Source organism: Talpa occidentalis, unplaced genomic scaffold (genome assembly GCF_014898055.3).
Source record: "Talpa occidentalis isolate TD23 unplaced genomic scaffold, MPIMG_talOcc4v2.1 talOcc4.15, whole genome shotgun sequence".
NCBI lineage: Eukaryota > Metazoa > Chordata > Mammalia > Eulipotyphla > Talpidae > Talpa > Talpa occidentalis.
In genome coordinates this window covers 32,475,810-32,490,230 of record NW_023601543.1, presented here as the reverse complement: position 1 = coordinate 32,490,230, position 14,421 = coordinate 32,475,810, and the positions used below count along the sequence as shown (strand labels likewise).

Below are 14,421 nucleotides of genomic sequence, written 5' to 3'. Positions count from 1 at the left end.
TGTCCTCTGGGAGTCAGGGTGTTGGGAACGGGCAGGGCAACAACAGGCGCCACCTGCTCCCAGGGACACGGCCCTGCTGGGGTCCTGGGACAACCGGCCCACGGGCTCAACCACTTGCGTTCCGCAGCTGACCGAGACTGGGGTGTCAGCAGCCCCATTTTGAAAGTGAGGCAACTGAGAGGTTCAGCAGGGGCTCCAAGTTCCCAGAGGAAGCATCTGGGGTGAGAGCCATGGAACCCTGCAGCCTGTGTCCCTCCCTCGCCCCTCAGCCGTGTGGGTGTGGGGCAGACAGGCGGTGGGGGACAGGGCAGGCCAGGATGGATTGGGGGGGGTGGGTACTGAAGAACACAGGAAATAATGGGGAAGCAGGGAAAGGGATCTGGGAAGCTGGCAGAATTCGGAGGGAGCCCAGACAGGGGTAGGCATACATGGAGAGCTGGGCGATGGGTATAAATTTACACACACTCACATTCCTTGAACACCCCGTGGACCGAGAAGCCGATCTTAGTTTCCTGAAAGGGAAGCGCCCAGGTGCTCAGTCACCACCGAAGCCTCCCACCCACCTGTGGCTTTCTCGGTCTGCCCCAGGGAAGAAGCGGGCACTCACCTTCTCCATCCACATATCAACCTGGAAGGAGCTGAGGTCATGCTGAGTTCGGGGCAACAGGCATAAGGTCTTTATAATATCGCGTTTTGTATATTTCACAAGCTCACACCGCAGGTCTGAGGGGAGGAGATATAAGCAAAGGTCAGGGACTGTCACACCCAGGGCCCCATGATTGACCCCTCCATGCCTTCTCCCTGTCCATTTTTTCCATCACACACTTACACTGGTCCTTCATCTTCATGTCTCTGCTGTCTCTGAAGCTGATTCTAGGAAAAAGAAAAAAGGAGGCGACGGTTGGGTCAGTTGGTATTTCTGGCAGCTGGCCCGTTTGCTGGGGAGTCCCGGCAGCAGGATGAGCATCTGGGCCGTGATACTCACGGGGCTGCATCCTGTGGGATGAAGGGAATGGAGAAGCAGAAGCATGCCTCCTCATGATAAACACTCAGAAGGCTCTGTCTGTCCCCATAGTCATAGATCCAGTAATACCTGTGGGGAGGCAAAGGGCAAAGGGGATTTCTGTGACTGGACCCCAAATGAGATGAGACCTGGTGAGCCATCCTGAGCCTTAGTGACCCCATCTCTCCAGGCCCTCCCTTTCCGCGTGGCCCCAGGAGTACTTACTTCTGCAGGAAGTGCAGCACTAGATTCTTCAGGGTCTCAGATCCTTCACAGCTTTCCTGAAATCAAGAGACAGTCAAGGCTAGGGGGTTCACAGGGTGTCCATTGCAGTACCCCCAATACTGCTTGCTTCTTTTCCCTCACCTTGCAGAACTTGATTAAGTTGCGGGCATCAGTGCCAACAGCACCCGGTGATGGTAACTCCTTGCCATCCTGGGGAAGGGAAGAGGAAGTCAGCACTGGAGACCAGGAAGGTGGCCCTGGATAATGAGGGGAAGGGATGGGACCAGGAGGGGGTGAGAGTCAAAGGTCAGGGGTGAAAGGATCCCCAAAATTGTCTACTAATGGGGCCTCTTTGGTGGCCTAGGGGTTAAGTCTCAGGGCTATCACCACTGTGGCCTGAGTTCAATCCCAAGCCATGGAGACACACATGGCGCAGCAGACCTCTCCTGTCCCACATGCTGCTCCCCTCAGCAGTTCATTTCAGTAGATACACCTGTTCTGCTCCCCACTCTGTCTCTGGTGAATCCTCTTAACACCCCACACCTCTGGCCTGTACCCCAGTTCTTCTATGCATAAATAAATCTTTTTAAAAAATATCTACTACCAAATGCAAATTGTGTGTGTGTGTGTGTGTGTGTGTGTGTGTGTGTGTCTGTGCGTTATACATTTTGCAGAGAGTACGTTCAAGTTCTTTTTCTGGAGTCCATGTCTCTAAAAGGGTAAGGGTCCGATGAGCAAGTCATCCAGGCAAGACCGCCAAGGAGGTGAGGGCAGGGTGGAGATCGTCAGCACGGAAAGAGAGGGCGATGAGCACAGGCACTTACCAGGCGTAACAGCGTGGGGAAAAAGGCCCGGACGGAACTGTGCAAACAAAACGGAAAGGAGTGGCTGACAGTTCAGGGTTGTCAAGCCCCTGCTCCCCCGCCCCTTCCATAGTAGCTCCTGGCTAGACTCCCCGCCCCCCACTCCCTCTCCACCGCCACAAGACACAGCATCTGGAGCCCAGGCCCCAGGACTCTGCCCTCCTCTCTGCCTCCCTGGCTGCCTCTGTGTCCCCCCTGAGGGCTCCAGAGAGAAGAGGGCAGGGGGTGGGAGCCCAGAGCACTGCTGCTTCATTCGGGGGGCCCAGCACTGTCCCAGGACCAGGACCCCCCAGGGATGGCCTGGATGCTGGGCAGGAGGTGAGTGAGGTGGAACTTGGCAGGCAGGATGGAAAGGGGGCACATGAAGACTGAAAGGGGGTGAAGGCAGGACAGGAGACAGGAGAGTCCCAGAGGCGCAGCTCACAGGAGAGACAAGGCAAAGGAAGGGGGCAGGAAGCAGAGGGAAGGAAGGGGAATTGGCTCCCCCGCTGCAGGCCTTCCCTTCACCTGCCCCTGGCTGGCCCTGAGGCCCCACGTGGGCGTGGGAAGCATGCACCTGTGGGGCTGGGGCCCTCTGGGTACCAGCTGAGCCTTCCTCACTCCTGCAGCCCAGTCTGAACTGGGCATGAACAATGGGGCAACCATGGGCGCTGGACACCCTCCCCAGAGGAGTGAAGGGCCATGCCCAGCTCTACTTGGGGAGGAGGGTCTGCGGGCCCCTGATGTCACCGCCTTCTCTCTGGTGGTCTTGTCTACCTATCTTCCTTGCTTCTTTATATGACTAAAGTCCTCGTGTCAAGCTGGGATTAAAGGGGAACCCCTTGGAGCTAGGAAAAAAGGCACCCCCAGAATAGGGAGGGCAGCCTGGTCCCAGCACGGGGCAGGAAGGCCCATCTCAGCACCAGCCCGGCTGGACGTCCCTTCTCGTCCAGGGCACCACATCGGCCTCAGGCTGGTGACTGGTGGTCCCAGCGGGGAGGGAAGCCCTGCTTCCTGGGGCGCACACTTGGCAGGGCACGCGAGAGAGGCTGGAGGCAGACTCAGGACCAGACCCCAGAGTGGGAGGACAAGGGAAGAGTTCAGAGGAAGGAGAGACCTCTGAGCACAGATGAGGGACACGGAGGGAGAGAGGCAAGACGGGCCCGTGGTTCTCCTGAAATCCAGGTGATGAGGGCTTCCCACTGACCTCACATAGTAGGAGTAGCGTATGAACTTGTCACACAAAGGGTTCCCATGCAGCCAAAGTTCTTCTAGCCTTAGCCCTTTCATTTTACACACCTCCCATGTTGACTTTAGCTGAGAAATATGGCGGGGGGAGGACGGAATTGGAAAATGAGTTGTAAGAGAGTCATCTATGCATGACCCCAGTTTCCCTCACAGCCATGTGGCTGCCTTCTGTCATCACTGTGAAGGCACTATACACCCCCAAATCAAACTTTGATCTGATTCCCTGTTCTCACCTCATTTTTGGAGAGGTTCAGGATCTTGACTTTGGGGGCCATCTGCACAATGTCACTCAGGCCATCCAGCCGGTACAGTTTGTTGTCACTTAAGTTCAGGGACAAGAGCTTGTGGCAAAGAAGAGTTAGAGTTTCAGTTCCTAGTATCTGGGGCCTGGGGGATCATTCTACCCTCCCACGCCCCCCCTCCCCCCATCTGTTCTGCCTCCTACCATAGTGCACTGGGCATGAGGTCTCACCTGGGGGAAATTCTTTTTGATAAGCTTCATGGCGGAAAACATGCAGCTTCTTCGATTCAGGATTATATTAACTTCATGGCCCACCAAGTCTTCAGAAAGTGGGCAGGAAAGAATGAAATGGCTAATTGGGATCCAGAGCCTGCTGCTATACCCCCTCCCAAGTTACCGTCCATGTGTGTCCCTTCCAGGCAGTCCCCCTGTGCCCTCACCTACCCTAGAATGATGCTGTCAGTCATACCTGGGTCAAAGCGGAGCTTCTGGAGGTCAAGAGCTTTCTGGGAAGCATCATATCGCTTCTTCATGGTCAACTGCAGGGAGAGGTGGAGAGATTCATTTTGAGGTGCCGTTCTGACAGCAAATCTAGGCAGGGGTAGAAGAGGTGGGTCTGGCTGTGGGTGTGTGTGGCACACAACATGCATTAAGTCCGCACTACCTCTAGCTTCTCCAGTTCTTCTGGTCCCAGCATATTCCACTCAGAGTAGGGTTCAGTAGATTTCTGGACAAGGATACATATCTGGGGGAAAGACAGGACAGGTAAGCACCAGGATCTCTAATTCCGAAAGAACAACTGGCCGCTGGCCTGTCCTCTCCTAGCACTTTGTACAGGTAACGCCTTGACACATACCTCTTTGTTCTTCTCATCATAAAGCTTATTATCGACATCCATCAATGCAGAGGCAACTTTGGCATCCTGGATGAAGAACCGAGCCCGGTTTTTCACATAGTGGAACTGCAGGGCGCAGGGTGCAACAATCATTTTGGAGGCAGAGATTTCCTTCTCAGCCTACTCCCCACCTCGCCCCACCCCCCTTCCCTGACCCCACCCATGTGCCTTCACCACCCTCTCTTACATCCACTGGAATGAAGTGTATATTGCAATGGCTCCGGAGTAAATTTATTAGCCAGGTCTTATCATACTTTATCCCCTCAGGAATCTGAAGGTGAAAAGGGATTGAAAGAGAGAGGAGATACAACATGGAATGAAGGCTGGAGAACATAACCATCACAGGTTCTTTTCTGACCTGTTGCTGAGCTGTAAAGGGATTCTAAAGATCGGCCCACTGGCCTGATTTCTTATTTCTGCACCAAATAAGGATTTCTTACACCCCCTTTCTCTCCATTCAAAGATCTCCCCAAACAATTAATTGTATTAGCTTCCTTTTACAAAGTTACACATGATCACAGCTAGCAAGAGCCTTCTTGCATTTCAAAGACTGTCTCAGACACTCGACCTGACCCGCATCCGCCACACTCAGCTAGAGGTAAACTGAGGCATCCAGTGTGCAGCTGCTCCATCTCCTGGAAGTGGTTTCCAGCTTTGCCTTGAGATGATCTCCCCCACTCTCCCTACAGTCAGCTCTTCCTTTTATGTTGCTTCTCTGAATCTCCCCTGAGCTAAGACTATTAACTCCTTGTAATCTAAAGAAGAGTTTATAAGCTGACCCAGCAGAGTAGCTAGCGTTTCTGTAGTAGACCTACACAGCTGTACCTGAACGTTTTCTCCTGCACATAAGACACATTTTCCAGAACACTCACTGTGATCTTGAACCAGTTCACTGGGGTAACATCTTGTGGATTGTCTTCCATTTTTCTCCCTTGAAGTTTTTTATCTCTCCACATATTAATATGGATACTGTCCTCATCATGCCATTTCACTGACCTCTGTTTTTGTTGGATGTTATCGGGAGTGCTGTGGGGGGAGTGGAGAGAAAGAGGGTGGGCGTGAAGACTAAGAATGTCTGCTACACACCCTTGCCCCTCTGACACCAGGACTACCATTGGGATTGGTCATTCTTTTTTTTAATATTTTATTTTATTTTATATATTTTTACATCATTTTTCATTTTTGCACAATGTATGCATTTTCATCTTGGTTATGTTCCCCATACAATTCCCACCCCCCCTTATTTTGACCCTAATCCCTCCCCCCCCCATAGTGTATCTCTGGTTTACAGTTGCTTGTTGATTTTGATTTTTACTTTATTATAATTTCTTAATTCACCTCTCGCTTCCTACAGTCTTCGAGTGAGAGAAGAACAAGAAGACCATGAGAGTAAGGAGTTGCATAGTCCCAGGAGCTGCTACAGGTAAAAGAGGCTACCTGGCCACTTACTGTTTTACTTCTGGGTCTTCCTGGCCATTTTTCATCTCTGCATTTCCATTTTTCTCTTGGAAGATTGAAGACTGAGCACCATATTCACTGTGTTCTTCAGAAGTGTCGCTCCTATCCCAACTATCTCCCAAAGAACTGCAACTTTTCTTTTTTTCTTGAAGTGAGCTACCACTAGCATTGTGTTCTGAAAGGAGGCACAAAAAAGTTAGTTTGAAGACACATCAGTGATTCACTAACCATGAACCATGCCTAAAGATAACACTGACTGTAGAAGGTCAAGTAAAGTGTCAACCTGCCCGAAGGGACTGATCACACAAAGCTCTGAAAGAAATGTCATCTTCCTGTTAAGACAGAAGAGGCTTATCTGACAAATGACACTCTCAGGGGAGAAAGTTTGAGGGAAGAGTAATTATACTTAATGAGGAGAAAGATGAAGAAACTGTATTGAAAATCTTTAAAATAGGAAATAGTGTTTTATAGAGAAAAGAGGTGTATGACTGTTAGATCAAGAGGGCATTTGAATCTTCAGTTCTCTCAGGTCTCTCTAGTAGCCATAGCTGTTGATACCTCAGAGGCAATCTCTCTAGGCTTTCCATATACAATCAGCAACTAAACTGATTTCACTAACTCAATAAAATAAAGGTAATACATTACAATCAAACAGCCAATATAATACTGAACTGTGTAAAACTGAAATTTTTTTCTACTTAAGAAGAAGAGCAAATCTGGGACGCCCACTGTCACCACTATGATCTAACTTACATTGGAAGTTTTGGCCAGTGTTATTAAACAAAAGCAGGAAATCTGTGTCAGAAGTGCAGAAATGCAAATATTTCTCTTTGCGGATGACATGGTTTTATATTTAGAAAATCTTACCATGACCAAAATCTTACTAACAACTATAGATGAATAACAAACAGGTAGGTTACTCAATCAATACACAACAAAACACCAATTCACATAAAATCAACAATTGAGAAGAAAAAGAAATAAAGAAACTAACACTATTTATAATTGCCTCAAAAGAGAATAAAATACCTAGAAATTAAACTAAGGAAGTGAAGGACCATTACAATGAAAATACAAGATGTTGTTGAAAGACTTAGATAGTGACATAAGGAGGAAGGACATCTCTTACAAATGGATGAGAAGAATCAATAAAATCAAAAAGAATATCCTGTTTAAAGAAATATGAAATTGAATGCAATCTTAATCAAAATATCAACATTTTCAAAGAAACTGAAAAATATGGAATATGGATATTTATATGAAACAACATGAGGCTTCAAACAGCAAAAGCAATCCTGAGGGAGGAAAAAAGAAATGCAGATATAATGTCAACTGACCTCAAACCTTACAATGAACAAAATATTAAACATAATATGCTATTGGCACCAAATATATTCATGGATCAGTGAAACAGAATCAAAAGTCCAGATACATATCAGTTCCTGCTCTGTGATAAAGCTGCCAGTTCCACACAATACAGAAAGAAGAGTCTCGAATAAATGGTGTGGGGAAAACTGAAAGGCCACACATAAGAGAATGAAGCTGTACTATTGTCTAGCTCCATACACAACAATAAATTTCAAATGGATTAAAGTTTAGATGTTAAGACCAGCAACAATAAAATACATAGGAGAAAACAATGGTGTTTTCTTTCATGACTTCAAGAGAGAAGTTTCTGGAGACTCAGGTCCTACAGCAAGTGAAAAGCAAAAAAAATAAAATTGGAATTAGCTCAAGTGAAAAAAATTTACATAGTAGAAAAAAATTTAAAAAGATTTAAAAAGACATACTACTGAATGGAGGAAAATATTCATACTATATAGAACAAACAATGGGTTAACATCCAAGATATATAACAAACTTAGGATACACAGAAAACTTGGGAAAAATACATTGTGTCATGTTATATTACCTGTTTTTGTCATTGCTGGATTTCATTTTCATTTACTATTATTTTACTTCTACTTTTTATTGCTACAACCCACTAAGACTTACCAGTAATTTGTCCTTATCATGTATTCTGGAACAAAAATTTTTCATTTCCTCAATACAAGTATTATTTTTCCTACAATTTATTCATTCTATTTCAATTTTCAAATGTTCAGCTTATTTTCATAACACTATTCTATCTTTTGTGTTTTATTGTCAGTGTACACAAGGCAACTTTTCCATTCAAAAGTGCTTTATCTGTGCCTCTCAATTGTCTTGCTCCATCTTACCTGAGGTTTCCTTATTATCTTTGGGAAGCACAGACATCTAGCAGTTTTATTCAACTCTTTCAGATACGCTATCAAATTTCATTAATTTTTGTTATAATTTGTGTTACTTTTTCCCTAAAAATATGGAAAGACATATTTTCTAAGAACGTTTTCACCTACCATCAGATTTCAATTTATAATAGCAATGCTTGAATAATCTGGATATCCAAATACACATTCATTTGCATGAAAAAACCTGTGGCTGACTAGCTCTGGGCACTTTAGTCGATTTCATTATGTCTACTCAATTCCATCTGGAAAGTCAGATGAAAAAGGGAAATGAAGTGCAGTTGTGAAGTAAAGGAATTTCAATAATAAGTAGATGCAAATTACATTGAAGAGGATAGTGTATAATATTTGAAAGGTTCAGGAAAGAAAGAGCATGGACTTTGAAATCACATATATTATCTGGAATGTCCTCTGTCCATTGATTTTAGGCAAGTGCTTGACATATAATAAGAGCTCAAAAAATGGCAACTATAATTATCAGAGCCAATAATAAATTGGTTTTGAAAAAGTGTGGAAAACTAGCATAAAATGAGAGATATTGCATTTGTTCATCATGTGTCTTGCTTTCAGAGTGGGGCACTTATCTGTTGTTAAAGATTCAAGAAACTAATGACTTCACGTATGTACTGTTTTCTTGTCCTGATGATATCAAAAGCATACTTAAACTTTGGGAATGTCTGTAGAGAATGAAAAAGTGGAAAGATGTAAAACAACAGAGAAAGAAATTAATAAAATTAGATGAAATGAGTTAAAGAGCAATAGATTCCTAATGAGAATCCTTTCTAGCTATGAGTAAACACACACTCCACTGTCCTTAGCATACAAAAGTTAATTAATGTAGTAGAAGCGATCTGTTTTGGACAGGGTTTAACAAGAAAGTTTATTGTAGAATAGCAATATCTATAAATGGTCTGTAGAAAATGGTCCATTCCCATATATGCTGAGGAAACCACTTGCTATAGACAGAATGTTTGCATTCGGACCTAATCTCTAACATGCTGGTATTTGGGGTCTTTGGGGTGAAGACTGAGGGAAGCTGCTTTAAGAATGAGATGGGGCCGGGAGGGGAGGGATTGGGGTCAGAATGGGGCATGTGCAGTTGTATGGGGGAATATAAAAATAATATTTATTATTTAATTAAAAAAAAAAGAATGAGATTGGTGACATTACAAAAGTGACTCCAGACAGCTCCACTGTCCTTTCCTGCATGTGCGGAACTGGCAAGTTGACAGTCACTGAGCAGCCAGGAAGCAGGTCTTCAACACACACCACCACCCCTGCCTTGATTCAGGACATCCCATCCCCCAGACCTGTGAGTAATAAGTTTCTGTTGATTATAAGTCACCCGGTCCACTATGTCTTATTACAAGTAGTCTGAAAGGTAAGACAACATCCTTGTCTGAGAATTACGTTAAATATTGGCATATTATCTAAAAACATACTACAATTTTAAATCCTTTTACCTTTATCTCCATATTTCATGGCTGGTAGACCATAGTGTTGTTGCTTTTTAGACATAGCACTTTCTTTAACAACCCTTGTTGGGCTGAAACAGGAGACAAATAAAATGGCTATAATATAAAAATCACATGGGATAATATTCATTAATGACAAAGCAAACTATATTCAAATCCCCCATCAATAATAACACTAGCCTTGATGAAATGTATTCATTCAGTAACATCTGGAAGATTATATTATGTATCTGTATCACCTACAATTTACATAATACACTTTCTGAAATAAATTCACTAACTTCATACACGCGAGGGAAAGAAGCTGGTTTTAAGGCATGTAAATAACAATACGTAGAACACAGAAGCAAAACCTGAAGGATATAGTGCCTGGCTGGCTTGATTAAACCATTTAGAGTTCCCCAGCACAAAAAGACGAGGGCATCCCTCTCTTAAAGCACCTTGAAAAACGTCTGTCCCATAAAGTATATATAAGAAATAGATACTGGAACTTCACATCATGGCTTTTCATATATATTTTTTTAAAACAATCAAATTATATTTCAAAAATTTACATCCATATCGAAAAGAACCAAGTCAGAGACAGAATTGAAGATCAGATTTGGAATCGCTATAAAATGGCATCCAGGAAGCCCCCAGTGTCCTAACAACAGCGGGGCCGCCACAACGCACAGCGCAACCCGAAGGAAGGGGACAGGCCAGGGCACTGCGTGGACGGGGGGGGTGGGTGGGGGCTATCACCAACTCACGGCCGAGCGGGCCACAGCCTTTGCTGCCCGGTCTAGCGCCAACTCGCCAATAAACGCGCAACACCCGCGGGCTCGCTCTAGCCAACAACCGCGCAGCGCCGCGTGAAGTAAAAGTTTATGAAAATTTTGGGGTTAGATTCTGTCTCCTCAAAGCTGCACTTGAGCCAGGCATGGACACATTCTTAAGGCCTGAACTTTTGGATTCCTCCTTAAATTGAATTCCAATTCGGGAGCTGTCCACACACTTGAAGTGAGGATCCTTCCACATGACCACAGGGGATGGGGGTAGTCATCCGATAACAGTAAGGTCCAAGGAAGCCGCAACTGTGGGGCCCTACCTGACTGTTAGGTCCCTCCGTGACTACAGCCACATGCTGGCAACATCCAACTGGCCACAAGGTTCAGGAGCTCTAGGACTCCACGTAATAAAAGAAATGTGCCACGTGAAACAAAAGCCTGGAGCCTAGCAACCTAAGACAGCATGTCACATGACCATGGGATCTGCATAGCTGCCGGTGATTGGTTGATTCTGGTGCTCACGTGACTGCAAAAGCTCATCCTGCTACGTGTCAGCACCATGTGGGCTGATGCATGCCAGTGCTCTTGCATAGCCCTCTGTCTTCATGGGTTGAAGATGGCTGAGTCTGACCAGTGGCCACAGGGGATGTGCTAACACAGCGTCCATGGGACCCTCACAGCAGGTCACTTGTGTGAGAGTGAAGTTTTCACAAGCCACGAGTTCCTAAGCATCACATGACAGAAAGAACCCGCCCACCATGAGCTGGCTTTCGGACCAACTCCCTGTTGGTCTAGTGTCCTAAGGACCCGGATCTACCACCTAAACATGGCAGCCATAGGTCAGGGGAGATTGTGTGAGCTCAGACTTTAGGAGCCCACGATGCAGACCTGACCAGTAGTAGGTCTGAGCCTGCTGGTAGACTGTAGTGTCCACATGATGGCCGCGTCCCCTTGACCACCACCCACCTTAGGAACCCACCCAGCATGCTCACAGCTTGGTCACTGTGAGACTGTAGGCTGCAACGACAGTCGCATCAGGCCAATCTGCATGTTTCATTAGATCTTTCTCTCTAAAGACCTGGAGATCTGAGAGCGCTCATATTCCTGGGCTCTGCAGAGATCGTGGTGTTTGCAAGTGAACTTACTCTAAACACAAGTCAGGATTACCTGCTCGGATCACTTCTTTGTGTACTAATTTTATGAGTCTTGTATTTTTATATAACACATGCAAATTAATACATACAAATTAACACATACCAGTTAATTAGGTTCTCCCTTTAGCCCTAATAATTGCCATATTAGGGACTACTTCATAAGCATGCTAGTGGGTATAGTTTAAGTTTTGTTGATTTGATATAATTAGGCTAAGTGAAATCGAAGCAAACCTAAAAAGCGATTTTTTTGTGTGTTCATCTTAAAATGGTGTGTCTAATGATTATTATGTGTTAAGCACTTTAAAATCTTAACTCATGTAATAGTGACAACTCTATGGAGTAGATATTATTATTCCATTTATAGAAAATAGAAAGTTGAAGCACAAAAGTGTTAAGCCACTTGCCTAAGAGGCTACAGAGCCCATAGATGGTGAGCCAGGTCTTACCTCCATAAGTTATGGTTTCAAAGTGTATTCTGATCAGCCAGGATGTTCTCCAAAGGGAATTAATATTAATTCAGTGTTACTACTTGAGATTAACTGGAAAAGTTGTCCTCTGTTACTGAAAAGTTCGATCATGGAGGACCTCTCTGAAATGCCATTTCAAGTACTTTCTGGTATCAGAAGCAATTAAAGTTGAAGCTACAATGTTGAATGTAATTAAGATTAACAGATTCATTTAATGTATAAATACATATTTATTTTTTTAAAGATTTATTTATTTATTTTTATACAAGAACCGAGGTACAGGCCAGATGTGCAGGAGGGTGAGAGAATTCACCAGAGACAGAGCGGGGAACATACAGGCAGACTGACGAAATACACTGCTGAGGGAAGCAGCGGGCAAGTCAGGAAAGGTCTGCTGCATGATGTGGGACCCTCGCTGGCCGGCCGGGATCAAACCGGCGCTGCAGAGGCTGTGGACAGCTTCACAGCGTGGCGCTCAACCGCCTGTGCTACCAGGGGAGGCCCTAAATTTATTTTTTAAAAAAGATTTATTTATGCATACAAGAACTGGGGTACAGAGGTGTGGGGGGTGAGAGGATTCACCAGAGACAGAGTGGGGAACAGAACAGGCAGACTGACTGAAATACACTGTTGAGGTGAGCAGTGGGCAAGACAGGAGAGGGTCTGCTGCGCCATGTGGGTCTCCTCCCTGGCTGGGGATGGAACTCATGCTGCAGTGGCTGCAGATAGCTTCATAGGTTGTGTCTTAACCCTTTGTGTCATATGGGAGGCCCCTAAATTTAAATTTATTAATACATGAAATTTTATTGCAACTAAAAGATGGTATTGCAGAAGTTTGAACATCATACCTGACTCTTGATCTAACTCCAAAAATTAAAAATGAGTGGAGTGTAAATTCAATATTATTGCATTTATACCGTGCCTTCCTAGAAAGACAGAGAAAGGGTAAGACCAGCAAACAATGAAGTTTTATTATATTAGTATTTTAAACACTTCTTTTGCTCATTGAGGAGCAAACCAAAGCTTTGTTTGCATATCCAAAATAAATTTGATTTGGTCTTTCATATTTTCTGGCCAAGGTTAAGTCAATGCTATGCAAAATGTAGTATTATTTTGCTCTGCCCTGTGATACAACATGGCTACATAAATAAACTGAAAAAATTTAACAGGCCAAATTTTGCACCATGGTTAAATTTGAATAAACTTAGGGAGGGGAGATCATGTGTTTGTGGTTCTAAAATTATCGAAAGATATCATGGTATTTTGGATGCCGTATTTCTGCAAGTTGGTGACTTTATGTAACTTTGGAAATTATTTGTCAAACAAATATAAATGCAGGTACAAAAATGGAAGCACATAATTAAGTGCAGACTTTGATGAAACTCCAGTTGGATTCAAAAAGTTACATACAGTAAAGAGGATGGAACTTGGCATCAAGAGCTGATGTTTTTTTCTAGTGTAGTTCAGTAATCAATCACCTACAAGTAGTCAGATCCACATTCTGAGACACAGCACAATGACACCTAGCCCAACTATACTCAGTGGAGACTTACATAGATTGAGGGTGAAGGAGGACTTCTGTTTCCAAAAGACAATCCTTGGAGTTCTAATTATTAACCTGCCTTCAGAGGATTCAGATATTTTTGCTGTCACAACTGATAGTTATATTGTTTTTTTTTTTCATTCTCTTGAGATTATTATCAGGAGATTTATAGGATTAAAAAATAGTTATATCTATAAGGGTCTGTCAGCACTCTCAAAATTAGAGTGGAGGAGTTTAGCCTATGGATGAACATGTGTATGAATGCAGCATGTACATATTAGGCAGTTTCGACTCTGCAGTTCTGTAGGTGAGGCAGGTTGGTAAGCTGTTTTGCTTGAATGCTATTTGGCATTATGTATGGAGCACCAAGAACTTCTTTTATTTTTCTGTGTTGTGGTGGGCATTTTAAAGGCCAGAGCTATTGGCTTTGGAGCAGTGGCATTCTCCTAACACAGAGACATGGGGAAGGGGAATAAACAGACGTGATCCTGTGAAACATAAATACTGAAATACACAGCAATATATAACTGAATTAGATGTTCTAGGTAAATTTACCCTCAGAAATTAAAATTGACTTACCTAATAACTTTATACAAGGGAATGAATCAGCTATGGCTGTGTCTTTTTACATAGTATAATGAAACATGTTTATCTTTGTTCTTTGAGAAATTACTACTAGCAACCATACTGTCAGTGTCAAGCAATGAGAAAGAAGAAAATCAGTTGCAGATTGAGTTCAGAGTCAATATGCTTCAAAATGTTTCCCTGTGCCCCACATGATGTAAAATTTAACCTCTGTAGATAATGAGCCCATGCATGGTAACTGCCAACACAAG

General features: G+C 44.2%; 1 protein-coding gene across 3 annotated transcripts in view; it reads right to left on the bottom strand.

The window, feature by feature from the left end:
• The window catches only part of LOC119246018 (nuclear RNA export factor 2-like), a 40,132-nt gene extending 29,281 nt beyond the window's left edge, over window positions 1–10,851 (bottom strand). Inside the window, exons 1-18 of one of the 3 annotated variants that reach the window (XM_037512180.2) lie at window positions 10,742–10,851; window positions 9,643–9,750; window positions 5,904–6,087; window positions 5,327–5,480; window positions 4,642–4,725; window positions 4,416–4,520; window positions 4,224–4,304; window positions 4,029–4,098; window positions 3,791–3,879; window positions 3,552–3,659; window positions 3,278–3,387; window positions 2,053–2,089; window positions 1,370–1,438; window positions 1,229–1,284; window positions 986–1,093; window positions 830–873; window positions 608–723; window positions 470–512 (exon numbers count right to left, since the gene is read on the bottom strand). In XM_037512180.2, coding sequence (XP_037368077.1) covers window positions 470–512; window positions 608–723; window positions 830–873; window positions 986–1,093; window positions 1,229–1,284; window positions 1,370–1,438; window positions 2,053–2,089; window positions 3,278–3,387; window positions 3,552–3,659; window positions 3,791–3,879; window positions 4,029–4,098; window positions 4,224–4,304; window positions 4,416–4,520; window positions 4,642–4,725; window positions 5,327–5,480; window positions 5,904–6,087; window positions 9,643–9,697 — 1,513 coding nt within the window. In that variant the 5' untranslated portion in view covers window positions 9,698–9,750; window positions 10,742–10,851. The remainder of the gene's footprint in view (window positions 1–469; window positions 513–607; window positions 724–829; window positions 874–985; window positions 1,094–1,228; window positions 1,285–1,369; window positions 1,439–2,052; window positions 2,090–3,277; window positions 3,388–3,551; window positions 3,660–3,790; window positions 3,880–4,028; window positions 4,099–4,223; window positions 4,305–4,415; window positions 4,521–4,641; window positions 4,726–5,326; window positions 5,481–5,903; window positions 6,088–9,642; window positions 9,751–10,741) is intronic. The other 2 variants (XM_054695639.1, XM_054695640.1) reach the window with 2 other exon arrangements.
• Between the last annotated feature and the right edge of the window lie 3,570 nt (window positions 10,852–14,421).